This window comes from Rhinichthys klamathensis, unplaced genomic scaffold (genome assembly GCF_029890125.1).
Source record: "Rhinichthys klamathensis goyatoka isolate OS25496 unplaced genomic scaffold, OSU_Roscu_1.1 h1tg000653l_1, whole genome shotgun sequence".
NCBI lineage: Eukaryota > Metazoa > Chordata > Actinopteri > Cypriniformes > Leuciscidae > Rhinichthys > Rhinichthys klamathensis.
Genome location: NW_026607097.1, coordinates 213,423 through 239,677, shown reverse-complemented (window position 1 = coordinate 239,677; position 26,255 = coordinate 213,423). Strand labels below are relative to the sequence as shown.

Genomic DNA, 26,255 nt, shown 5'->3' with positions numbered 1-26,255 from the left:
TGTCAAAAATTTTGTTTTAGACCCCGCTGACTTTTATTCTAAGGACAAAAACATTCTTCAAAATATCTTCTTTTGTGTTCCACTAAAGAAAGACTGTCATACACGTTTGGAACGACATGATGATGACATTTTTGACATTAAAATTTTCATTATTTGGGTGAACTGTCCCTTTAAGCTATGTGTCATAATGTCAATTATGACAAATACTTGTTTGACGGTTTGGAATTGAAAAACAAATATTGAGAAAAATAAGAGGGTTTGTTTGTTACCGAATAGAGTTGAATTATAACCAGGTGACTGCCTTTTTGTATTTCAAAGCACATTTTCTGTTGTAATCGACAGCATGTGACAGATAGTGTCGATGGAGCTTAAGTTATATTTAACCCAGAACATTCCTTTAAGGCAAAGCTTGATTAGAACTCCAAACTTAACTAATTCGTATGCTGGAAAAGCATAGCAATCAAGTATCATTTAATGAAGTGCAAGTCTGCCACCCCTTGAGGCTAGTCCCTCCTTGCAGACACAGACATAGCGATGTATGAAAGACCGGGTTATGTTATTTGGCTGTCACTGAGGATGTCACACCTCAAATGGTCAGTACTGTCATTGCCTTTGCACTTATCCCATCATTACACAGGGAATCCCCAGGAAGAGTTCAGAAGAGGACAAACGACAGAAAGGGTGAACGGTAGGAGGAAGGCAAATGGGTAACAGTTGTTGCGGTAAGCTCAGGATGAAGTGGATCACCTGTTTTCAGCTTGAGAGTGCAAAACGTTCAGGTAGGAAATAACACAATACATATCAATTGTCATCAAGTAACTTTTTGCAATGCAAGTCCCCGCAGACACACCAAACGAAACGACCGTCCCGATCCAATCAGTTCATGGGGTGTGTGTCTGCTGTCATGTCCTGAATGAAGAAAAAATCTTGAATTCAGTGAAAGTTCACCACAGAGACTAATAAAATTAAAATAAAAACCATTCAGGCACCCTTGTCAAAACCAAAGGACAGGGTGTCTGGAAAAGTTGATTTTGTCCTATAATTATTCCCAAACCTTTTATGCTAATCCCAGAGCAGTGAGAAAAATGGAGATCATTTTCATGCCCGTGGGTTGCGTCAACTTATTGTGAAAATGAACGGAAATTATATAAAAAAAAAAAAAAAAAAATCCTGTTTCTCCGTTATATTTGTGTGTGTTGTCAGGTTCAGGAGGGGGTCATAAGGCCACCATGGTGCAGGGGTGTTTGAGTTTGCAGGGCAGGACACCCCTGTTGAGCTGGTAGAACTCTACCAGGTGGATCAGGTCTGTGAACTTGGTAGAGCCGTCGTCAAGACTAAAAAAGACCTGGCCATCCTCCTCAAACTGCCAGAGAGTGAAAAGAAATGCAAGAAGAGAGTGGAGGTGGAGAGAAGAGAAACAGTAAATACATTTTTAAAGTATTAAACTCTCCTGTCAAGATAACAAGAGCCTAAAATGAGCCAATCTCTCAATAAAAAAATTATATGCTATTCCATAACATAAAGGAGATTGGGGTAAAATGTACCAATTACTAAATACTAAAATAAAAAAAATATTACACTAAATAAAATACAATTATAATTCACCATTTAAGTACAAATAATATAATACAATAATATAAACAATCATAAATATAATTCTCATTAATTAATCATTAATATAACCAATATTTGACAATTGAAAAAAGTTTAATAGTGTTTCCTTTAATAAATCATGGCTTATTTTCAGCTACAGTGGGAAGTCACTAACATGCACAAAATATAATATTAGACCTGGAAATATTTGGTTAAAATATAAAACAGAACAAAATTTTCTTTTTTAACGTGCCTCTCTCAAACACTTACAGCTGTGAATTAAGCACTTTTTATTTTCCTACTTTTTGTACTTGCACTTGTGAAAATCATTGAATACAACAGAGCTTTTTGTGTGTGCAGGCTGGACAATTTTGGACAATTCATGAATTCAGTAAATTTATTAACTTTTTAACATTTTAAGTATAAGAAAGAATTTGCAGTTAGCCCCGCTCCCCCAAATTATACATAATATTAATACATGCAAAGGGAAATATGTATTCAATGTTTATTAGGGACTCACAGGTAAAATCTGGAAGTGTTTAATCTTCTGATGATGGCACAAAGTGAGTACGAATGCTTTTGGATTGCTCTGGCTGTCTCTCAATAGGAATAACCTGTAAGGCAAAATACTATGATTAATTTTACTGCCCTCTTTCAAAACAGCAGTTAATATTGCCCATCATATCAATATGGAAAATGTCATACCCATCAACTTGGCCCTGCTGCATAATCATCCTGTGGGATTCCTCTCTCATAATGCGGCCGTGGAACCATAACTGCGTCCTGTGAATCACTGGGGACATGAACGCAAAGTGCACATTTAACCGGCATGAAATATTGTTATATCGATTAAAGAACTATGTAAAGAGGATCTGTTATGCTTTTCTACCTTTTCAACTTTAAGTGTGAAATGTTGCTGTTTGAGCATGAAAAAGGTCTGCAAAGTTATACAAAGCACAAAGTTTACTTTAAAGGGAGTTATTCCCTATATCAATAAGCACTGTTTCTGAATTCCCTGAAACACCTCAATTGTAGTTTCCTTCCGGGAACGCACGTCACAAATTTCCTGCCCAAAAAAAGGCGAGGCCTGGTTGAGTTGTGTTAGCGGTGTGTTGAAACATGCGGTTATGGTAAGGGGCGTGGCATTTCTGAAATGCGCGCAAAGCACAACACACTGGTCCAGCCGACCAATCAGAGCACATTGTGCTTTTCGGAAGAAAGGCCTTAATTGAGAGAGGAACTAAACAGGGCTGGTTTCCCAAAGCCAACTATGGTCGCAAGTTCAGTTGTTACCAATAGAGTTCAATTGAACTTGCACCTATAGTTGGCTAACAATGCTTTTGGGAAGCGCACCCCAGAGCGTTACTGACAGACTGGGAAGAGAGGTGCTGCTACAATGTAAAATATGTGGAAAATAATGTTGTTGTTTTTTTACATTTGAGCATGAAAACCTATTCTAGTAGGCCCCAAAAAGAAAACCAAGACATTGTAAAAGGGCATGATAGATCCTCTTTAAATCAACTGATATTGTAGTCGCTAAACATTGGAGTAAACAATGCAGTACTCACCTGAACTTAACGGTGAGGGATGTAGAGGACTAGGGCTTCCCAAAACATTCATTCTCTGACTTCGCTTCTGTACAGAGATTAAAAAAAATTATTATAAATGACCTAAAAACCCTAATTCAGGGATGTCCAAACTCGGTCCTGGAGGGCCACTGTCCTGCAGAGTTTAGCTCTAACTTGGCTCAACACACCGGCCTGGAAGTTTCTTTGTATGGCTAGTAAGACCTTGATTAACTGGTTCAGGTGTGTTTAATTGGGGTTGGAGATGAACTTGACAGGACAGTGGCCCACCAGGAGAAGGATTAGACTGCCCTAATTCATTACTGACAAACTGACAGAGGATTTAACTTGAGTAAACTTGTATCTAACTACTCACTCTCCAAGTGTGTCCCTCTTCCATGGCAGCGCTTTGAGCCTCCACAGGGTTGTCAATCACACGACCCGTCCTTCCTGAGAAATCCATGGCGACCAGCGAATTCTCAGACACACTCCGCTATAGTAAAAACAGTATTACACTTGATCAGTTGTCTATTACTTAGCCAACCGTGCTGAGAATATGGGGCCGAGAACGGTTTGAAATCGAGCCGTGCCGTACCAGGCTCAAGTGGTTCGGCCCGACAGTGGAAAAGCAGCTAAAGTCTATGACCAAAACCTACAGGTTGTTCTCAAAAACAACCTATTATGATCGGCATTATACCCCTCTGATTAAACCAATAAAGCCTTATTAAATACCTTCTAAATGAATCCTTACAGCAAGCACTGTGTTTTGTACATTTCCGCTGCAAGTTCCCAATGCAAATCGGCGTAAAGGAATCTATAGCCGCACGCTTCATTAGCACGCTGTTCATACTGTTATGAGCAGATTAAGTGAACTCTCAGCAAGAGCGTTCCTCATGAGTACACGGGGTGCATATAATACCAGGTGAACTCACAGAAGCGTGAATGCAGCACATTTAACCCATCAACTGCACTAGAGAGTCAGCACTAAGTAACATATTAACATGTTTCTTACCACAGGTGTAGTGAAGTTTGATATGGCAGTCTTTCTCTGGTGTGGGGTCTTGTAGTTCTGATATAGCAGAATTCCAAACTAGAAAGAAAAGAGTGCGTTTGAACGAGTTAACAAGAATGGACAAGAGGGTAGAGGGGATATCTGAGTAAAAGCTTGTTCACACCAAGTCTGTTGCGACTAAACAATATGAAAGTTTAAGCATGTAAAATGTTCCCAAATAATTTCCCATTACTGTTGTTGTTATAATTATGATCATTATAAATTGTATTATCTTTTATAAGATTTTCCAAGCCTCTAAAAAGAAAAAGGTCTAATAAAAATGAAATATTATGCGTTACAACAAATGGCTCACTTATAGTAGTCTATTATTATTATTATTACTTTTATTTATTTTTATAATATGACTCTAAAAAATTAATAAGCTTGAGAGAAAATAAGCCAACAAATAGCTGACTTATACAGTAGCTGTCTAGTACACAGATTTTTGAAAAGTAAATTAATACTTTTTTCAGCCAGGACACATTAAAGCTATCACAAGCGACATTTATAATGTAAAATGCTGTTTTTTTGGAATTTCTGTTCATCAGAGAATCCTGAAAAGTATCATGATGTCCAATAAAATTAAGCAGCACAACTTTTTTCAACACTGATAAATGTTTCCTGAGCACCAAAATCAGCATATTAGAATGATTTTTGAAGGATCATGTGACACTGAAGACTGAAGTAAAGGCTGCCTAAAATTCAGCTTTACTATCACAGGAATAAATTTGAATTTAAAATGTATTAAAAACAGAATAACAGTTATTTTAAATTGTAATAATATTCCATAATTTCACTGTTTTTACTGTAATTTTGAAAACTACTTTCAAAAACACCCATCCCAAACTTTTAAACAGTAGTGTATTTTAATATAGAAAAACATTTCACACTTCTAAATGTACACGGTTTTAAGAGTGTGTATAGAGTGTAGCAGTGATATGCGTGTATACCTTGAGCAGTCTGAAAGCAGTCATCCAGCACGTTCGGCTCTGCTCGTCCTCGGCACACAGCATCTTCAACTCCTTCAGTTCAGTCCTGCCCTTACTGGGCTGTCAATCAAGCAAGATATCTACTGTCAAATCAAGGCACTCAAGTTAAAATGGACAAGCATGCACTGTACCAGGTGAGGCATGGGTAGTTATTTAAAGGGGAAAATCATTGATTTTGAAATTGTGCCATCCATCCTTCCTCTATTCTCAATGCCGCTGATTCTGTTCATTTTATGCATGACAACACTGACCGTCGTCCTGCTCACCTTAATGCAGAATTGGAAGTCTGTGGGCGCATTGTGCATCTTTCTGCCCGTGGTCACAGTGAAAATATTGCTCTCCTCCAAGTCTGACAGTAACTGCAGGTGCCTTGGCTCCTAAACAACCCAGTTAAAACTTCATCATATTACAACTCGCAGACAGTCCTGCATAATGAGTGGTACAGTGAAACCGTTATCCTGAAATAATTTATTAAAATAAATATGGTCCAAAAATCTGAGACGTCTAGTATTTAGCATTTCAACTCTAGTAAAAATTCTACTTTTCCATTATTATTCTAAACTACTTTGATGCACTTTGTTGCAATTTGTATTATAAGCATAAATTTATTTATTAACAGATTACCAAACGTTTTTATTTATATAAAAATAATAATAATAATATACAATTAAGCTCCTTACATTACAATAACTATATTAAATATTCATTAAATATTTATTAGAAATTCTATTTTTTATTTCTTTTCTTTTTTTTATTATTAATATGTTAATGTTTGAAAATGAAAATTTCGAACTCATTTTAAGTCGAAACTTTCTTTGTATTTCCAAAATCCTAATTTTTTTAAATAAATTCAGGTGCAAATTAGATTATGAATCCCAGTCTTTAAATGTGGACTTTTGTAGCTCACTGTATTTATTTGCAGGAAAAATTACAAATATAAGATGTATAACAGCCGTAGAACAACAAAAGTTGTAAAAACATTGATATGCTCTTATGTGAAATTTAGAGACTTGAATTCATAATATAACATTAAAATAAGTTTAAAGAGAAGCTTGCCTTAGACATTCCTTTAGTAGAGCAGTACAGCCCAGAACGCCGCAAGAACATGTAGTGCTTTTTCCAGGACTTTCGGCCCGTCTCTTTCAAATAAAGGAAGCCCTGGATCTCTGGACAGCTGCTGGAATTCAAGAAATTCTGTGCAGGAGGGGAAAAAAAAGCAGAGGACCATCTGGAAAATGAGTTTTTCAAACCTGAATGCCTTCCATGCTTTAATAACACGGCCTCTCTGCTATCACAAGACATGAGTATGCAGTTTAAAAGCTGTTTGAATCCACCAAAATGCTTATTCGGCTGCACTGGCAATCACACAGTCATGTAAGTGTGACGCACATGTTCATAATGTAGGCTAATCCAGATTTTGCTGTGTATCAGATCCATTTGCGCGTCTTCCTCACCTGTAAGAGCTGGGACTGTGGGATAGAGCCATTAGATTCCTGACACCATGCAACCATCTGCTCCGGAAAGAAGTTCTATGAGAGGAAGAGAGGTAAGAAAAGACCGTCTGCACTGAACATATGCCAGCAACTCAGAAGAAAGTATTTAAAAATACCTTTTAGTTTGAATGACCAGTAATTGGAAGCCATATCCCATATACAATTACGTTTTTAGGTTCACCTGACCCAGATCGGATGCCTTTCTTAGTGGGCAATTACATAAGATGATTCGGTAACACTTTACAATACGGGTGCACTAATATGCATTAATTCATGTTTAACTAATGCACAGATAATCATGAGTTAATGTATAACTCATGAAGAACTAAACCATTAATTAATTATTACTGCATCAGCAACTAATGAAGAGTCTATATGATTAATAGATTAAGTAATACATGAATTGCTATTAATTCAATGTGTCATTGTGTATTAATTCCTTAATAACACATTTTATTAACTTATAGTGTAAATGAATGTGTTAATTACCACAATTAGTCAAAGCTATGCACTTCAACTTCCAGTTGTCTGCTTTAATTAATCATAAGCTAATGATTTGCAAAGGTATCATTATGTTATGACTTTACTAGTTGAGGCACATGACTATTAACTAATTGTTAAGTAATATGTAATTATGGTTATGGGTAAAGTGTTACCGTAATATTTTATGGAAATGTGTTTTTGGAAAGTGCTTAATAAACAGCTTTTATAAACTCTAGTGATGGTCATTAATGATAAATTAATCATTAGCTAATGGTTTGCAAATATATAATTATGTTGTGACTTTACTTGTTGAGGCACATCATTATTAACTAGTCATTTAGTAATTGTAGTAATTTACACATGAATTTGCACTAACAATGAAGTAATTAATCATGTATTAATGCATATTAGTGTACCTGTATTATCTGGAAGTTGAAATACAAGGCTTTGGCTCATTCTGGTAATTAACACTATTAGTTAAAAAAATGAGTTATTAGGGAATTAATCCACAATTACATAATTAATTAAAAACAATTAATGTATGAACTAATACATTAACCATACAGACTCTTAATTAGTTCCTAATGTGGTTATCATTAATGAATAGCTTAAATAATCATTAGTTACACATTAATTCAGTATTATCTGTGCATTAGTTAAGCATGAATTAATGATTATTAGTGCACCCGTATTGTAAAGTGTTACCGAATGGGACAAACTTTGAGAATTGAATGTACAACTTTTTCAAGGTTTTAACAGAATTTTCTTCTCTCCATAGATACGATATATAGATTATATATATAAAAAAATCTCCTTAAATAGATACGACAGATTACATATATATGATAATATATTTAGCCCTCTGGTGTTGTTTGGTCATTTTAGACCAATTTAAAATCGCTACTTCTGTGTGAAGTACTTGACTTTTGGTCATAAAAAAAAGTCGCACTTGCGTTGTTACCATACAGAGAAATTTGTTGATGTGTAAAATATACAAATCAGCCACGATGCAGCAAAAAAGTGCACAGCAATAGACACATTGTACATGAGCTGATCACACTAAATCAACAACTCAATTTTTGAATAATCAGTAAATCCAGGTGTGACCTTTACCAGTTGAACATGGTAAGAAGCATGCACAAATTCACATACGCACGAGCTGAAACTCATCTAAAGCTAATTTGGGTGAGTTGCACTAAGCATTTGCCAAAGCCAGGGATTACCAAGAGCAGGTTAAGTGCTCTGTCAAATAGACTCGAACTAACCGGCCCAAAGACGCCTCAAGCACTGACACATACTGTACATACCATACTAAAGCACAGGCTCAAATAAGATTAAGCCTTTGCGAGAACATATTTTTTCAAGCGTACAAAAAGTCTGTGGCTTATAAAGAATGATAAAATGGTTCACAGTGTTCACACCGTAAGGTGCTTATACGACACATGTTCAAAAGTACTTGTCGAAATTCAATCAGTTAAAAGGTGTCGAGTACAGGCTTATAAAATTTAAAAAAGCAGGTTACTTGCTTAGTGAGGTGGAACATGTACAAGCTGTACTTGAATGGCTGGAAATGGATTAACAGGGAGGTTTTTTCTCACATATGGAAAACAGGAATGTGGGAACTTGTTGGTTTGTTTGACATTTACATATTTAAGGGATTTATAGCTTGCAGGTCATGCATCAAGTATTCTTAGTGAGATTTTCAAGGATAATCTGACTTTAATTTCAAGGGATTTAAGCTTGTAGTGGTGGTCTGGAGAGGTAAGGAAACACATGGGTGGGCTGAATGGGAGCGGTTGTTCTCGGCCACAACTCACCAGTGGGTTTCTGAAGAACTCGTACTTGGCGTAGTTCTTCCTGAAGAGAAACTTGCTCTCTGGAGACATGCAGGCCTGCACTGCAACCACCACTTCATGATCTTCCAGGCACCTCTCTGTATTCAAACAAACAAAGATGACATCAAAACTATGTTAGTTACTGGTATGGTGGCCGTTAATGCTGTAATGGATTTTAACACGATTACTTTAAAATCGCCAAACACTTTGAATCAGAGCATATGGAATGAGTTGTGACCTCTGAAGCTTGGGAATATTAAAATGTCTGTCAGGGGGAATTTTTTTTTCCCTGCTAACCACTAAGCCACGGCTCCAAAAGGGGGGTGGGGTTTATATATGTATATTTTGTAACTGTTTGGTGTCGTAGAACACGCACGGATATAGGAATATATTCAAAACTGACTTAAATCATGAACTCAGGAGAAGTACACATTACAAAAGACAATAACCGACAAGGCACTGAACAAAACAGGGAAGGTAAAAATTGGATCGCAATCTCTTAATTGCCGATCTCATGCTGACGATGCATAAAGACACGTGCCTGCCGTGAGATGTATATGGCATGACATGCAGCGGCGGCGTCTCAATACCTGTATGGCGCGGGTAAAATAATTATAATGCTGAAGGTGAGGCGCAACTCAAACAGAGTGAATCACCGCGCGCTCTGTCTATATTTCCCTCTCAAAATGCAAAAATAGCTTCACATCACCCCAATGTGTCTGCACTATAAGTGAGTTGCACAGTTGACACAGGAATTGTCACTTGCACAATTGAGGCAGTGTCGCATCATCACAAAAGTTTATAATTTGCATTTCTTTATTGCCAGTGTTTAAACCAGTCAGCACTTGCACGCTCTCGAGACGTTGCACACTCAAAGCACGCAAACATAAAGCCGCCTCAAACACCTCGCGAGTACCAAATTGCACTTAAATGGTCAAATACACACAAATGTATGTACAAAATTACTTGAGTACTCTCGTAAACACAGTTGGTTTTGTCTTGAGTGAACGTAAACTGTTGAGAAAGAAAATGTATGTGTAACAGTTTATTGGATCAGTGTAGGGCTGTCACGATGTTAGATTTTTCACACCACGGTTATTGTGGCCAAAATAATTCACGATATCGATATATCGCGATATCTATAGAAACCTTGGGGGAAAAAAATGTCAAATCAGTCAAATTAATTTTTACTTTGTTTATTTAATTTTTCTTTTTTGCATTTTTACTTCTTGCGTTCTTATATTTGAATGCACATTTTTTGTGAAGTAAGACAAGCATGTTAAGTATATCTGGTTTCAAACTGGAGCGAAACACTGTCTGAATGTTTCCTGAAGAACTGAAAACCTATTGTTGCGCCGGTGCAAGTCATGCAGATTTGAACAAAACAAATCAAGTGCAAATACAAAAATACAAAAATAAGACGAGTAAAGAAAACGGGGCACTTAATAAATCACCCTTTATTTAAACATATGAAAACAAAAACACACTGTTAACAGGTTAATGTCACATTTCCCATTCCATGACTAGTAAAATAATCGCAATTTACTCTCTGTAAAATAGCGTAATCCGCAGTGTGATGGACACGGAGATGGGTAAAAAGGTTGGTGGCTACACATTCTGCAGATTGGGTTTAAGGGGGTCGCACACCGGACGAGAAGCGCAGCTCCGCGTCGCGTGTAGCACACCGGACGCGCACTTTCTCAGTTCATGGCCAGCAATATTGTTATGTTTAAGGACATTATGAAATTAAGATCATGTCTGTACTATGTTATGATTGTACTGTACAATTAAATACAATCGTTGCTAAGACTGCAGTCTGAACACTTTACCTCAGTCAGAGCGCATCCGTTAATTGAATAATTTGAGAATCTCACCTGAAAATCCGAGCCATTGCTGGGCGTCGCGGACAGACGCCGAATGGTGCCGGTAGTGTGTGTAAACTCCTAGAAAATAATGTGTTCGAATTTTAAAGAATTCTCTGCGCTTCTCGTCCGGTGTGCGACCCCCTTTAAAGTGCTGTTTTCTTTGAAGCCGAAGAACTCCCATACCAGAGTGGCTGCGCGGGCGCGCGCTGCGTCTTCAGCCCCGTTCACACCGCCAGCGATTTTGTCGCTACACGTCGCTTGTTTCTGTACTGTGAAGTCGCTTGTGGGCGTTCGTAGTGCTGTCGCTCTAATGTTATTGGTTGACTGCACGTCTGGCCATATATCTACTCAAAATTAGCCTGGCATGCTAGACCTACATCAAGATGTTAGGTCTGGGAACTCTCCATTGACATGCCTCAATCCGAGGGGCGGGATAAACGGTTACCTTTCAAAATCCCTCTGCACGCAATAGGATAACGCTACAACCAACCAGAGCAACGAACGGTTGTGGATGAGTGAGTCCCATGCGTTTTTCCACCAGCGGAGCTAATTGATATATTAACCTTTTGCCGTATCAGGTCGGCAAAACTCCGAACACATCTTCCTTTTTTAAGAATGACTTAAGTGACGTTCTCTTAACTCCAAGTCTTCCAGAGTCGCGGCCAAAGCCGATTCGAAAGACCGCTGCATCTTCATTGTTTTCAAGTAGCAGGGAAATCACCTATGGAAATCACACGGAACGTCATGAACTGTGCCGTCATTGTGTTAAGCCCGCCCGCCGACTCTATACACGATGTGATTGGCCCGACCAGTTTTTGGTTTTTCCAGCTCAAAAGCCTATGGAGAGTTGCTAGACCACACTGGCTGCGAAATAATTTTCGCTGCCGCTAGGGTGCGTCTAGATTTCTAGGCTAACTCAAAATACCATCAGAAGTGACATACAACTATATCATTTTAATTTGACTAGGAATTAGGCTCAAAAGAAACAGTATGCTGTTGGGAGAGTGTTTTTATATTACCACAGCAGTGTTCAGTGGATTAAATCATTTACTAGATTAACGATCGATCAATCAACAAATTAAACTCACTCATTCTGTCATAAATTACTAAAACGTCATTCGAATTTGACAAATAATCAATTTTCTTGTCCCTAATAGTCAACATAATGCAAGGGAAACTGTAAAATGATCTGCAGCAGTGCTAAACTTGCATCATAAAATTACAACACTCGAACTATAAATGTATATGAATTAAACTCACTGAGACTGTCGACAGTTTCTTTTCCATTCGTCATTTTATTATATCCATGTATGTGGTTACAGTCAAATCATATAAAACAGTGAAATCTCCCTCGAACTCTTCTGTCTTGCCTGCACTCGAGACGGTGACGTGAGCTCCACTGAAAGTCTTCTTTCCTGTTGGTTGTCGCTCGCGAAAATCGCTTCTCATTTGCATAAAGTTGAAAATTCTCAACTTTTGTCGCTTGTCTCTTGTCGCTTGACACGCCCACATTCTGTCGCCAACGGTCACTGTCGCTCGTGTCGCCGGATGTCGCCAGCGCTCCATTGAAATGAATGGGATCGTGTCGCTTTGTCGCTGCGTGTCGCTGGCGGTGTGAAGCCCCGTTCACACTACAAGCGACTTTGTCGCTGCATGTCGCCAGTGGCTGGCGATGAGGTCGCTAGTGGGAGTTCCCACTACTGGTTGCCTTTATGAATGACATCCAATGATGTGGAGAAGGATCATACGCGCTCCGCTCCTATTGGTTGTCGCTCCCGAAAGTCGCTCCTCATTTGCATAAAGTTAAACAGATTTTAATCCCCATCCGGTCGCCAACGGTCGCTGTCGCGCGTGTCGCCGGAAATCGCCAGCTCCCCATTGAAATGAATGGTATCGCGTCGCTTGGTCGCGTGTAGTGTGAACGGGGCTTGAACGGGGCTTTCTTCTCATTTGATAGATGTCGCGGGTGCAATACTGCCACCTCAACGGGCGCTGGAGTATACGTGTTATCATAAAAGTCCTATTCATTTTAAACATCGTGGTTATCGCCAATACCGGTATATTGCCACACTCTAAATTAACACGATGTCGATATTTCACGCTTTGAATATCACGATTATCGTCAATACCGGTATATTGCGACACCCCTAGATCAGTGCATTTTGGTCTTAAAGTGACCATAGCCTAATAATCGTGCTGCTGTCTCCGAAATCCAAATTTCTCTATACATTTTTTATTAATATTAATGACACTCACTGCTCATGAATAAATAACTTTTGTAACTTTAATTGTAAGAATGAATTTGTATTTCATTTATTCAGGGAAGGCTATCCAGTATTATTTTACATTTGATTCCTTATTAAATTTCTTTAGTATTTTTTACCTTAATACTACTGTTATACCTACCAAAAAAAAAACTTAAAGCACTGTTTATTTAATTTGTATCTTTATTCTATTTTATTTGTTTGTGCTATTGCTTGTACTTTGATTATTTGTTCTTATTTTATCACTGACTTTTTTTGTGTGAATTCAATTCAGAATTTGAAATTAGGCTTGTGTTGTTATATACACACATATACACTCACCGGCCACTTTATTAGGCACCCCATGCTAGTAACGGGTTGGACCCCCTTTTGCCTTCAGAACTGCCTCAATTCTTCGTGGCATAGATTCAACAAGGTGCTGGAAGCATTCCTCAGGGAGTTTGGTCCATATTGACATGATGGCATCACACAGTTGCCGCAGATTTGTCGGCTGCACATCCATGATGCAAATCTCCCGTTCCACCACATCCCAAAGATGCTCTATTGGGTTGAGATCTGGTGACTGTGGAGGCCATTTTAGTACAGTGAACTCATTGTCATGTTCAAGAAACCAATTTGAAATGATTAGAGCTTTGTGACATGGTGGAAGTAGCCATCAGAGGATGGGTACATGGTGGCCATAAAGGGATGGACATGGTCAGAAACAATGCTCAGGTAAGCCGTGGCATTTAAACAATGCCCAATTGGCACTAAGGGGCCTAAAGTGTGCCAAGAAAACATCCCCCACACCATTACACCACCACCACCAGCCTGCACAGTGGTAACAAGGCATGATGGTTCCATGTTCTCATTCTGTTTACGCCAAATTCTGACTCTAACATCTGAATGTCTCAACAGAAATCGAGACTCATCAGACCAGGCAACATTTTTCAAGTCTTCAACTGTTCAATTTTGGTGAGCTCTTGCAAATTGTAGCCTCTTTTTCCTATTTGTAGTGGAGATGAGTGGTACCCGGTGGAGTCTTCTGCTGTTGTAGCCCATCCGCCTCAAGGTTGTGCGTGTTGTGGCTTCACAAATGCTTTGCTGCATACCTCGGTTGTAACGAGTGGTTATTTCAGTCACTGTTGCCCTTCTATCAGCTCGAACCAGTCTGGCCATTCTCCTCTGACCTCTGGCATCAACAAGGCATTTCCGCCCACAGAACTGCCGCTCACTGGATGTTTTTTCTTTTTCGGACCATTCTCTGTAAACCCTAGAGATGGTTGTGCGTGAAAATCCCAGTAGATTAGCAGTTTCTGAAATACTCAGACCAGCCCTTCTGGCACCAACAATCATGCCACGTTCAAAGTCACTCAAATCACCTTTCTTCCCCATACTGATGCTCGGTTTGAACTGCAGGAGATTGTCTTGACCATGTCTACATGCCTAAATGCACTGAGTTGCCGCCATGTGATTGGCTGCTTAGAAATTAAGTGTTAACGAGCAGTTGGACAGGTGTACCTAATAAAGTGGCCGGTGAGTGTACATTATATATATATATATATATATATACATATATACATATATATATACATATATATATATATATATATATATATATATATATAGAGAGAGAGAGAGAGAGAAATTCATAAAAATACAAAGAATAAATGATTTGCATTACATATATATAAAAATAAATATTAGTGTGAATCATTAATGCTCTAATAATTTTAATATTTAATATAAAATACTACTTATATATATTTAATTAAATATTAAAATATATATGAATTTATAATATAATAATTAAATGCATAAAATAAATTATTCACATAATATATAATACATATGAAAATATTAAAGTGAATTTAATATAATATTTATATATTCATGCTCTAAATAATAATCCAAATATTTTAGAAATATACAGTAATCTCCTGTTAAACATTTAAATTCGTGTATTTGGCAGAAGCTTTTATCTAAAGTACCTTATAGTGAAGTCAAGCTATTTTTTTTTTAGTATGCGACGTGTTCCCTGGGAATCAAACCCATGACCTTGGCATTGCTAACGGCATGCTCTACCAGTTTAACAACAAAAACAAACAAAGCATTACAAATATTTCAGCATCCAGCACTATGTGATGTCCTATAATGAGAAAATGATCCAAATGAACTGTATATTGTAATGTCTATGCTTTTTAAGTATAGCATAACTCATATGTCAAAGACAATAAAGCACTGGCTCAAACCCCATCTAATGTATCTGTTGTGTATCTGATCCCTCATCCGCTAATTCACTCCTCCGAGAAGAGCAGGAGAGAAGGAGAGAGAGCATGACTGTGTATGAAAGAGAAAGCGAGGGAAAGCGAGAGGCATTGCAGAGGGATGAGGTCATGTATTTAGCTTGATTGCACTGAGGGTTGATGGCAGCAAAGTCAGCAGAGTCTCTCTGCTAATGGCTTACGTAAGAGCAACGTTTCTAGAAGGTTTCCGTAACGTTGGCACGCTGATGTCTCCAGAAGTGATGAGGGAAACACATCCAACTACACCACATAATGCTAAGCCTCTCTAGAGATGTCAGATGACCAAAACAGACCACACCCTGTCACATTTTGACATCATATCATGTGACCTGCACGATCAGTGCCTAAGCATAAGTAACAACTTTCCTTGAAGGCTTTAAAGTGGACGCATTCAAATAAAGAGCAGATTGTGTCAGTCCGAATTATTTCAGAATCTCAATAAAGGGATTTTCAAGAGCCTACAAGAGCAATGACTGCATCTCTAAAGGTCAGGCAGAGTTAAATCTGTTTAGTATGATTTGGGCAAGGGTTAATCTGTAATCTGCCTGAGAAACACACAGCCACACGTGCCCTGATTGATTGCCGGCGAGATTAAGCACTAGTTCTTCATGACCTCTCATACTCTACACTCATTTTCTCAAAAGCTTCTGCATTGTGAACGCTTTTCCTTTCCTTCAGGTTAGACGCTCTATGAGCGGTTGCGCATGCAAAATGCGCAGCCGTGCGTGATGTATAATGTTGTATTTGAGAGCTTAAGTGTTAATAGGAGAACAAGTATGTGTATATAAGACTCTGAGTCTGGGCTTGCTGAAAGGTGATTTCCTGTTGCACAGTGCAGTGCACTGGGAACCCAGTGTCCCTGGACAGAACAGCGTGTCCTCCTAGACTGGGTGTGTGCTGCACGAATAAGTCAAACAGATGCAGAAAAAGACTATACACATATGATGGCATGGCTTACCCAGACCAAGCAGGGAATGATGCTCCACTAGCGACCAGCAGTTGTCATCCAGGCAGTGGGTCTTGTAGACCAGGAACTGACACACATCTCTGGCCGTCATGTCGGCAGGGACCTCCACAACTTTTCCCACACCATCCTCGCTGAAAACTTTGATGATCTGTTCAAAACACATACACAGAATGTCCATTACAGATGCGTACATTGTTTAATATGACCACAAGGCGATGTTTCTTAATGAGTCTAATTTGTCGAACAATTACAGACACACTTTTGCACAATGCTCCAGATGGGATAATTACATAGCTTGTGTTTTGACAACTTAGCCTTGTGCTCGTCCTGCGTGAACCGTCCAAAGAAACAAATATGTTCAAATACAAACTTTTCGGTTACCTAAGAGTAAAAATGATGCTTGGAGGAAAAAAAAAAAGTTTATTTGTGCTTGTTGATTATGTTTTTGTTCTTGCAAACCATGCATATCTCAATGTTTATGTGGCCCTTAGCTTAATCTACATGGACTCTTAGTGTTTAGGTTGAGCCCGGCTCTCATAAGCGTGACTGACTTGAACACGCACAAGAGGATATACTCCATTAAGAGGCTGAATTCACATGAATGCCAAAGCCAACGGCCCAGATAAAGGGAAAAGAAAGAGAAATGCTTTCGATTCTTCCAATGACCGTGCACACAACACAGAAATGACTAGTAACCTAAATGTATGTAAACGCACAGCTAAACATACACACGCATCCACAAAAGCAAACATTTTCAACAAACACTTTAACCATCTGAAAATCACGGAAGAAGCCCACAGAGTAGCGTGCAATTTATGCACAAAGATAATCTGCATGACTAAATTTGGTATTTTTTGTAGACTGGCATCTGCAGGACGCTTCTCTTCTGAAAAAGTAGTTACTGTCAGTCTTACCTCTACTGCCTGATACAAGCAACAGTCCGGCGAACACGATGGCATTTTCTCTCTGAGACAACCTCTGCTCACTCACGCGGCGAGAGAGAGTGAGTGAGAGAGTGAGAGAAAAAGAAAGAGAAAGAGGGAGGGCAAGGGAGGAAAGAAGGGGAGGAGGGAAGGAAAGCGAGAGGATGAGAGGAGTTGAGACTGGGCAGAGGGTTGAGATGAGACCAAGAGAGTTGCTGAAACAAGAGCGAGAGAGAGCAAGAGAGAGAGAGAGAGAGAGAGAGAAAGAAGGGAGAGACACTCAGCTGACAAGCAGCTTGTGCCTTACAATACTCCAGTGGATTAAGCAGCGAGAAAGAAAGTCTAGGTGAGAGAGAAACGGGGAGAGATGACTAGTGCTTCAATTTGTTAATAAAACTGACACACTGGGTTTCTCTATATTAAATAGATCGTTCACCCAATAATGAAAATTGTTTCTTCACTTACATCATTTAGTTTTTCCAAACATGTATAACTTTTAATTCTACCATGGAACAAAAATATATTTTATGGGAAAGAGCGACCTCAACAAGGAAAATGAATAGGGACTGAGGCTGTCTTGCTGTCACAATTAATTTAATTATACAACATGGATTATGTGACTGATAACATTATTTTGTTTATTTAGACATTCTATAAACTGCTTTACAATAACAAATATCAAGATATGATAACAAATATCAATAATAAAGTAAAAAGAATATAAACATAGATTTAGTAATAAAATAATTTGATCACTGGTGTTTAACTTTCAAGTTTACTTATATTAAGAAAAATAATAATAACAATAATAACATAGGCAAGATTACTGGTTAATCAACTGATATTGATAATTAACTGATTTATCAACTTATATTTGCCAACTAATAAGCATTTAAAAAAATATATTATTTATTTTACTTTATTTAATATTTAAAATGTAATAAAAATACAAGCATTTTATGGAATAATACGGTACAAGAAAGTACAATTGTAAAGTAAAATAAATAGTGAATAATGTATGTTCATTTCATTACATTTGTCATTATATTACATATGTACTAAAGCATCAGGCACATCCGACAACCACAATTCTTTTTCCTTCCATCTCCCTCTTCCCCTTACCTTCCATCATCCCTTCCTTTGTCTCTCCCGCTCTCTTTTCCCTCAACCTAACTCTCTCTTTCTCCCCCACACCAAACTTTGCCTTGGCTTCTGTCAAAGTTTCAAATTCTCAGAAAGCCTTGAGACAGAGCTCCACATCCAGCTCTCACGACACACACAGAGTGAGATTTTGTTCTCATTCTTTTTTTTCACTCCCATTTCCCCCCTGAAGTTTGTCTTTGAACTCCACAGCCAAAGAAAACCTTTCCCTCTCTTTTTCTCAAAACTCAGCATATCACAACTGGAGAGTGTTTCTTAAACACACACAACAGAGGCCAAATCCCAGCAAAATCCCTCCTCCCACAACACTTCACTAAAATGAGTGATTCTCTTTCTCATACGGAACAAACTCAATACCAAACAATTTCTCACTATTTGAAATATGTACGTTCACTTTAAGTGTGTTAAAGAATAAAAACAAATTCTAAAACACCATTCTGTCGGTCTCAGACGGAAGACAACTGTATCATGTAATCTGACTCGACACCATGAAGAAAAGGATGTTGGGGGTTGAGTTATTGGCAAGACCATTATAGCAGTGGGAACTGTTTGCAGAGCATTGTTTCATTGCTCATGCTGAGTTATACATGCGCCGTTCTACTGCCGTAAATGCTATTTTCTACAAGCTTTACGATTTAAGAGCGTTTACCCAATGTTGTTTAAACGCATCCTTATAGTCATGTGGCTCTGAACAAACGTTTGCTCTGCACTGCTCTGTCCCGCCTCTGCCGGTCACATGGGAGGATCTTTAAATGTTAAATAAAGGTTTTGCAAACATTCTGAGGGTCACATGGCAACAAAGTGTTTGTTGGGAGTTAATAGAGGGCTGTCCAAGCATTGTTCACAGTTTGTATAAAGGGGGAAGAGATAATCCAAGAATAGAATGGAGGTCACAGTATATGGCCAATACTTATGATACATTAGGTTCTGTGATATATATACACAGCTATACAGACAGACCAATAGAGTGATAGACAGACAGACAGTTGATTCACAAGGTCACGAGAGAAAGTAGCATATTTAATATTTTTCCACTTAATATTTGGTCTTCCATGACGGGGTCCGTCACATCTGTGACAATAACCAATTGGAGCATAGAAGCTCTTCGTAAACAGCTTTCAAACATGCCGAAACGAAAGAGAGAGGAACAATTTGAGGAGCTATGACAGTCCTCCTGCCTTTGGTTTGACCATAATTGTGTGTGTGTGTGTGTGTGTGTGTGTGTGTGTGTGTGTGTGTGTGTGTGTGTGTGTGTGTGTGTGTTGGATACAACACTAGAAAAGCAAACTAAGCACTGGCTATGCTCACAAGCACACAGATGCATACATGCATTCATGAACACATGGATAAGACAACAATTAAATTGAGTGGCCACAGCACACTAACACTGTAGCAAGACTGACCTTCACAGTGGAAGATCAAAGACATCAGAAACAAGAAATGTGAGCTATCAGAACTGAATAAGAGACTGGTTACCGGAAATGGTCTACCTAACTTAACCAGTCACCTGTTTTCATTATGGTATATGTACCCGTTTCCATTCTAACAGTGGTTCCCAAACTGGGGTATGTGAGCTGACGGAGGGGGGTACGCAAACAAAATGCTGAGTTTTGCCGTTCATTTAATTCTACCCCACCTTAAAATAACATTTAAATGAGCATGTGTACCTAACAGGAAGAATGCCACCTCTAGTGTAAAAACAGGAAAATTGTCATGCTGTAAAAGGTCAAATACATGACATCCAAACAAATTACCCTTTGCGGTGAAAACTGACGGCATCCACACAAAAAGCGTGCATCTGATAATTTGCGTGCAGAGTATGTTGCCTTAGCAAATTACGCTACATTACTGCCGTTCTCGGCAATGTACATTTGTACTAGAGTAAAAGTGGGGGTTTAGCACTTGTAGAACAAATAGAGACAGACTGTGCATAGACATCGATTTAACTCTTTCCCCGCCAGCGGCAGCATTTTTTATCATTTTCACAAAAGTTTCATGGCCCCCAGAATATCTTGTTGTGTGAATATCTGAACATGCAATCAAACGAAAGAACAGACCCTCTGCTTTTGAAAAAAAAAAAAAAAAAAAAAACTTTTATACTAGCTTCATGTATTATTCTTTTATCAACACCTGAATGTGGGAAAGTTTCAGAAAAACAACAACATTTTGAGCAAAAAGCTGAGAAAATAGCGTTTTTGTCAAAGACTACGTCTGGATGGGATTCAGAATGATGATCAAAACACAGATGGAGTAGATCGAGTCCATCAACACCCCCAAAGCTTGTACAGTCCTACACCTCGTACTAGGGTTGCAAACTTCTGGGAATTTTCAAAGATGGAAACTTTCCATGGGAATTAATGGGAATTTAAGGGAATTAACAGGAATTTATAAACGGGAATAAAGTGGGAATTTTCAAAGTAGAAGTTGAGGGAACTTAAATATAGTTGAGAAAAGTATATTTTAGCATAATCTTGACTAAAACAAACAGATGCCATTCAAGTACACTTGAATATCCATGCCATTCCTCAATCAAATGCACATAGAACACTGCTTACTGCATGACTATTAAGACCACACCCCCTACTGGCACTGTGCATGCCTCCATCACATGTACAGAAACCCAAAGCACAAGACTATTGAAGGCACACATTTGAGCCTGTGGACTAAACAAAGTGAAGTAAGTTTTGATGATATTATGGGGAAATATATTTATTAAATGTTTAAATTGCAAATATCACATCAGCATTGCTATAAGATGAACACATTTGTATAAGTTAGATGCTATAAGCTAGCATAACTTTATTTACCACATAAGGCAGATGCAAGCTACCTCATGTGGCTGTTTTTCTCTGCCTCCTGCAATATGTTTCAAGATCATTCCAGTTGTTTAGCTAGCCTTACTATTTATGTATCTGTTCATGCCATTGGATTAGTATTCTTACTAGGGTTGGGCCGATGGACAATATCATCGTCCATCGTGATGGCTGACAGACCATATGGATATGGACCATGTGGATATGATACAATGATCTTCACATTACAATGAATTCCCAGTTAGTTCCCCTAAATTCCCATTAATTCCCATAATTCCCATTATTCCCATGGAAAGTTTCTAATATGGAATATGTCCAAAATTCCCCAGCTTAACTTCCCATGGAAATTTACCGGAAACTTTCCGGAAATTTACCGGAAATTTTCCGCCCCTTTGCAACCCTACCTCGTACTGGCTCGACATTTCATTCAGTAACATTAGGCAGTTTTGATTTATATGACGTTTAATGTTAATGATCGCGTTATTTTACATATGCACCTGCTAACATATGCTATCGCTTGTTTCTGCTTCTTTTCGCCTGTGTTTTGATCCAGAGATTCTGTACTCTTTGTAGTTCAACAAACAAAAAGGTAATATTATTAAGTGATTTAGCCTACATTTTAAATAGTATTGTCAATATTTTTTGCTCTATTTTGCAACGAAATAATAGTTCCAACAAAAGCCACAGCGGAACAGTTGCGCAACACACAGCGGTATTTCGTTACTGAACGAATGGGAAGAATCAATGATTCAATGACCCATTAAATACAGCCACCTGCTTACTAAATTAATGAATTGATGACTCGTTTATTAAGACAGTAGTGACTTGCCGCCACCTGGTGCTTTTAGTTTAATATTTAAAACTATCACTTTGTTTTACCATCATTTCATATTTCTCTATTGAACATTTATTTTATTTAAAATATGATTTGTTCTATTGTAATTGAATTCATGCCATCTCTGAGCAGGATTACACTGTATAAATACATCTAAATACAGCTTCACTGCAGGAGGCTTTTGTTGATAATTATTTCATTTGATTGAAATATTAGTAAATTACTGCTTTATTTATTAATAATTATATTAATGGAATTAATAATTTGACATAAGACATGACACACACATGTAATAGGGTAAAATCAATTTAAGGGGCAAATATTGTCCCTTAATGGAAAAGGTGACACTGCAGTCTAAGTGGAAGAGAGGTTGTTAAATGCCGCAGGGGGTACGACCGACATTATATATATATATATATATATATATATATATATGTATATATATACACTTAGCTTAGGTAAGAAGGCATTTGAAAATTATGCTTTTTTTTCCAGCCAACAGAAATATGTTAAAGGAAATAATGTTCTAAGAATTGTACAATTCACCCTGTCTAAGCTAGAGTAAAACAATTGTAAAAAGTGCGAGACACCTGTGGCTGCCAAGTAAAACAGCCCAAATGTGTTCATTTCTGAACAGACCTGTGTGCTGCGATCAGTCACCTCACTCCTATTACCTAACTAGACAGCAAATTCAATTTCAACCCCACGCAGGTCTGACGCACATGCATGTACACTCAAACGCATGTATTATTACAACCAGTAGATTACTGAACTCTATGTGAACCTGCCTTTCAATGACATCACAAACGTACTGTAAAAATCCACATTCACACAGGCAAAAAATATAACCTGCCCTGACATTCATACACACACACCTTTGTTTAGAGATCTCAGGGGATAAACTTTAGTGACAGCTTTGGAAGTTTCAGGTTTCATGGAGAGGAGCGGAGCCAGTCAGTGTGTGTAATATTATATATATATATATATATATATATATAATATATATATATATATATATATATATATATATATATATATATAGAGAGAGAGAGAGAGAGAGAGAGAGAGAGAGAGAGAGAGAGAGAGAGAGAGAGAGAGAGAGAGAGAGAGAGAGAGAGAGAGAGAGAGAGAGAGAGAGAGAGAGAGAGAGAGAGAGGAGAGAGAGAGAGATGAGAGAGAGAGAGAGAGAGAGAGAGAGAGAGAGAGAGAGAGAGAGAGAGAGAGAGAGAGAGAGAGACATGTTTGTGCAACCTGACATGTTTGACAGTTTATCAGCAAGTGGAAACCGAATAAATAAAGTATAAACACAGATAAACAGGATACTTTTGCCGCAAGATGCATTTTCTTTTCAACATTTGCATATCAGTATAACAGTAGAGTGAAACCACCCTCAACTGGAGAAGTGAATATTTACCACATTTTTATAACCAAATACAAACACTAGGACTCATGGAACATATATACACCCATTATGAGAAATACTGTATAATCTATATATATATATATATATATATATATACAGTAACACTAGTTAGAAAGACAAGTATTTGGTTATTTAGTTAGACAGATATCAAATTAATCAGACCGGTATAAAAGTTAGTTAGTTAGTTAGTGTTTTTACATTAGTTTCTAATATAATACAAAGATTATCACAAATTATATTATCAGCAAAAACGATATGAAGTTAGTTAGCCAGGTATAATGCTAGACAGATTAAGCTTATTATAGTTTCAGACTTTTGAATTTCACTGCACATTATAATGCTGTATATAATACAACAGTATCCCAAATGAGCTATTACTGAGTTTTAATCCACATTTGCATTTTCCAGCCAATTTGGCATTTTTAAGCATATTTAACAAAAGGCTACAGAGAATGCAATGCAAAATACTAATGTTTTCAAATACGTATTTCTTTGTCATGACCCAAATGGTCAAAAGACATTATATATGGATGGATATAAAAGTACAATTATTGCGCTTAAACGGTCAAAAACACACAAAATTAGGTCAACATTAAGGTCTTGGCGAGTATCCTTGTAAACACAGTCGGTTATGTTTTAAACAAACAGAAAGAAAATGCATGTATAACAGTATAATGGATCCATGCACTAGCTCTTAAAGTGACAGCAGCCTTATATGTGTCTGTCATTAATGTTGATAAAACAACAAAATCCACAAAAGATGGCTTTAATTGCGAATAGAATAGCCTATGTATTTAATTTATACAGTACTAAAAGACAATCCAGGCCAGGGTCATTTTACGTTTGATTACTTTATTCAGTTTCTGTAGTATTTCTGTACCTGAATACTAGTGTTAGACCTACCCCAAAAAAATGTTTCTCTTTTAATTTCTCTCATATTGTAGAATAAAGACATTTTTCAAAACAAAATTCAGACCCTGATATATTATATATGCGTGTCTGGCACAAGGACTCAGTGTCCACATCACTCAGGAAACATCGTGAGTTGGTACATTAATTCTCCTAAAATGTAATTTTCCAATTAACTGACAACAAAAGACCAGACATAAAGAAAGCAGACAAGAAGAATAAAGAATCAAGAGGGACAAGGGTAGTCTGAGGAGAGGATTATTTTCTCATGCTGATGTTTTTAGTAATGTTGGGTCATGTCATCTCTTAAGGGTTGGTGTTGCAGTCAGCTGACTGGGCAGAGTGTGTGTGTGTGTGTGTGTGCGCGTGTTTTGTAGTGTGTCCTAAGGCTCTGGCACACAAATCGAAGCAAACTGGTGTTGAGTGTACACTAGGGTGGAGACAGGATCCACACGCAGAGACATTAAACTCCACTGTGACGGTGTCTCATTTCACAGCACGAACATTTAGTGGGTCACCTGGGAGGAGATTTTTGGCAAAGCTTTTGCTAAATGGGGCATTTGAGTTTGTTTGACTGTGTGAACTAAGAATACAAAGTGGTTCTCACAAACAGCGTGACTCAGGAGACAGGTAAACAAATATGTGGATTGTCAGTGGTGTGATGGAGATCCAAACAGTGTTTAAATTCAGCATGTGCATCACTCTACTCAAATCAACTACATGAAACAAGACAGGGAACGTAATGCCCTTCTCACTGTTTTTACTACACAGATTCAAAGTCTTTCTCATCAAATCAAACTGATCAATATGACTCATTTGGTAGGTTAGTAAGGTATAAAAAATATTTATTTTTTTTAACCAGCGGCATTCTTAAAAGGAGTCCTCACTGGGTTTTTTAAATGTATTTTAAATGTTTTAAATAAATTCATGTTCCAGTTTCACTTAATATTGACAGTTTTCAGGTTAAATAAATATTACTTACACTTTCAGGAAAACAACAACCACCAGCAATACAGTTATATTTTGTATATTACCAATGTAACTAATGTTTATTAATTACTTATTAATATGAAGTATATTTCTAAAGTTAGTTATAACCTTTAAAGCTTTCTTACATTTATTCCACAATACAAACCAACAGCACAGTAAAATGTCCCTGTATATTTTATCTTATTACATATAGCGGATCAAAATCTACCCGTATAATTGTTTTTAGATTGAATTAAACGATTTTTAGTTAAACGCAACATTTTGGCAAGACGGGAAAGTCTTGCATACCAAGCAATCCACATTAATGTTCATTTCTATATATACTAATAACATTTAAGTTGAAAATTCTAAAAGTTAACAAATCTTTAAAAACTTCCCTAAAATGTACAAATATACTACTGTTCATTGTTAATGAATATACTATTGTTTATTTATCTTTGTCCATGATATATTAATAATTATTTACAACCAGAAATGTAAAAAATGCATTAGTATAATTATAAATGAACATTCAATATACATATATATTGAATATATATACACATACATACATGCATATACAAGATACATACTGTGTACTTAACTATATAAACATTTATCTGCCTATAGAAATAAAAGGAAGGATTTAAAACTTCTCATGGCCAGACAATACCACATTCATAAACCGTCAATTTCACAAATGTTTCTGTGCCAGTTACTTTGTGCTGACTCACAAGGATCTCACTTTTCTCTCTCGCAACACACCCAGAAAAGCTCATTTGCGACATTCACTATTGTTACAAATGCTACATAAATACATGTGAATTGAACT

General features: G+C 37.5%; 1 protein-coding gene across 1 annotated transcript in view; it reads right to left on the bottom strand.

Annotated features, from left to right (window-relative positions):
• Positions 1-307: 307 nt before the first annotated feature.
• The window catches only part of grb10a (growth factor receptor-bound protein 10a), a 68,174-nt gene continuing 42,226 nt past the window's right edge, over positions 308-26,255 (bottom strand). The window contains exons 6-17 of the mRNA XM_056241528.1: positions 16,382-16,538; positions 8,992-9,107; positions 6,653-6,727; positions 6,255-6,392; positions 5,465-5,575; positions 5,160-5,258; positions 4,171-4,248; positions 3,535-3,651; positions 3,162-3,228; positions 2,299-2,386; positions 2,114-2,207; positions 308-1,363 (exon numbers count right to left, since the gene is read on the bottom strand). Of these exons, the coding sequence (XP_056097503.1) occupies positions 1,217-1,363; positions 2,114-2,207; positions 2,299-2,386; positions 3,162-3,228; positions 3,535-3,651; positions 4,171-4,248; positions 5,160-5,258; positions 5,465-5,575; positions 6,255-6,392; positions 6,653-6,727; positions 8,992-9,107; positions 16,382-16,538 (1,287 nt within the window). The 3' untranslated portion in view covers positions 308-1,216. The remainder of the gene's footprint in view (positions 1,364-2,113; positions 2,208-2,298; positions 2,387-3,161; positions 3,229-3,534; positions 3,652-4,170; positions 4,249-5,159; positions 5,259-5,464; positions 5,576-6,254; positions 6,393-6,652; positions 6,728-8,991; positions 9,108-16,381; positions 16,539-26,255) is intronic.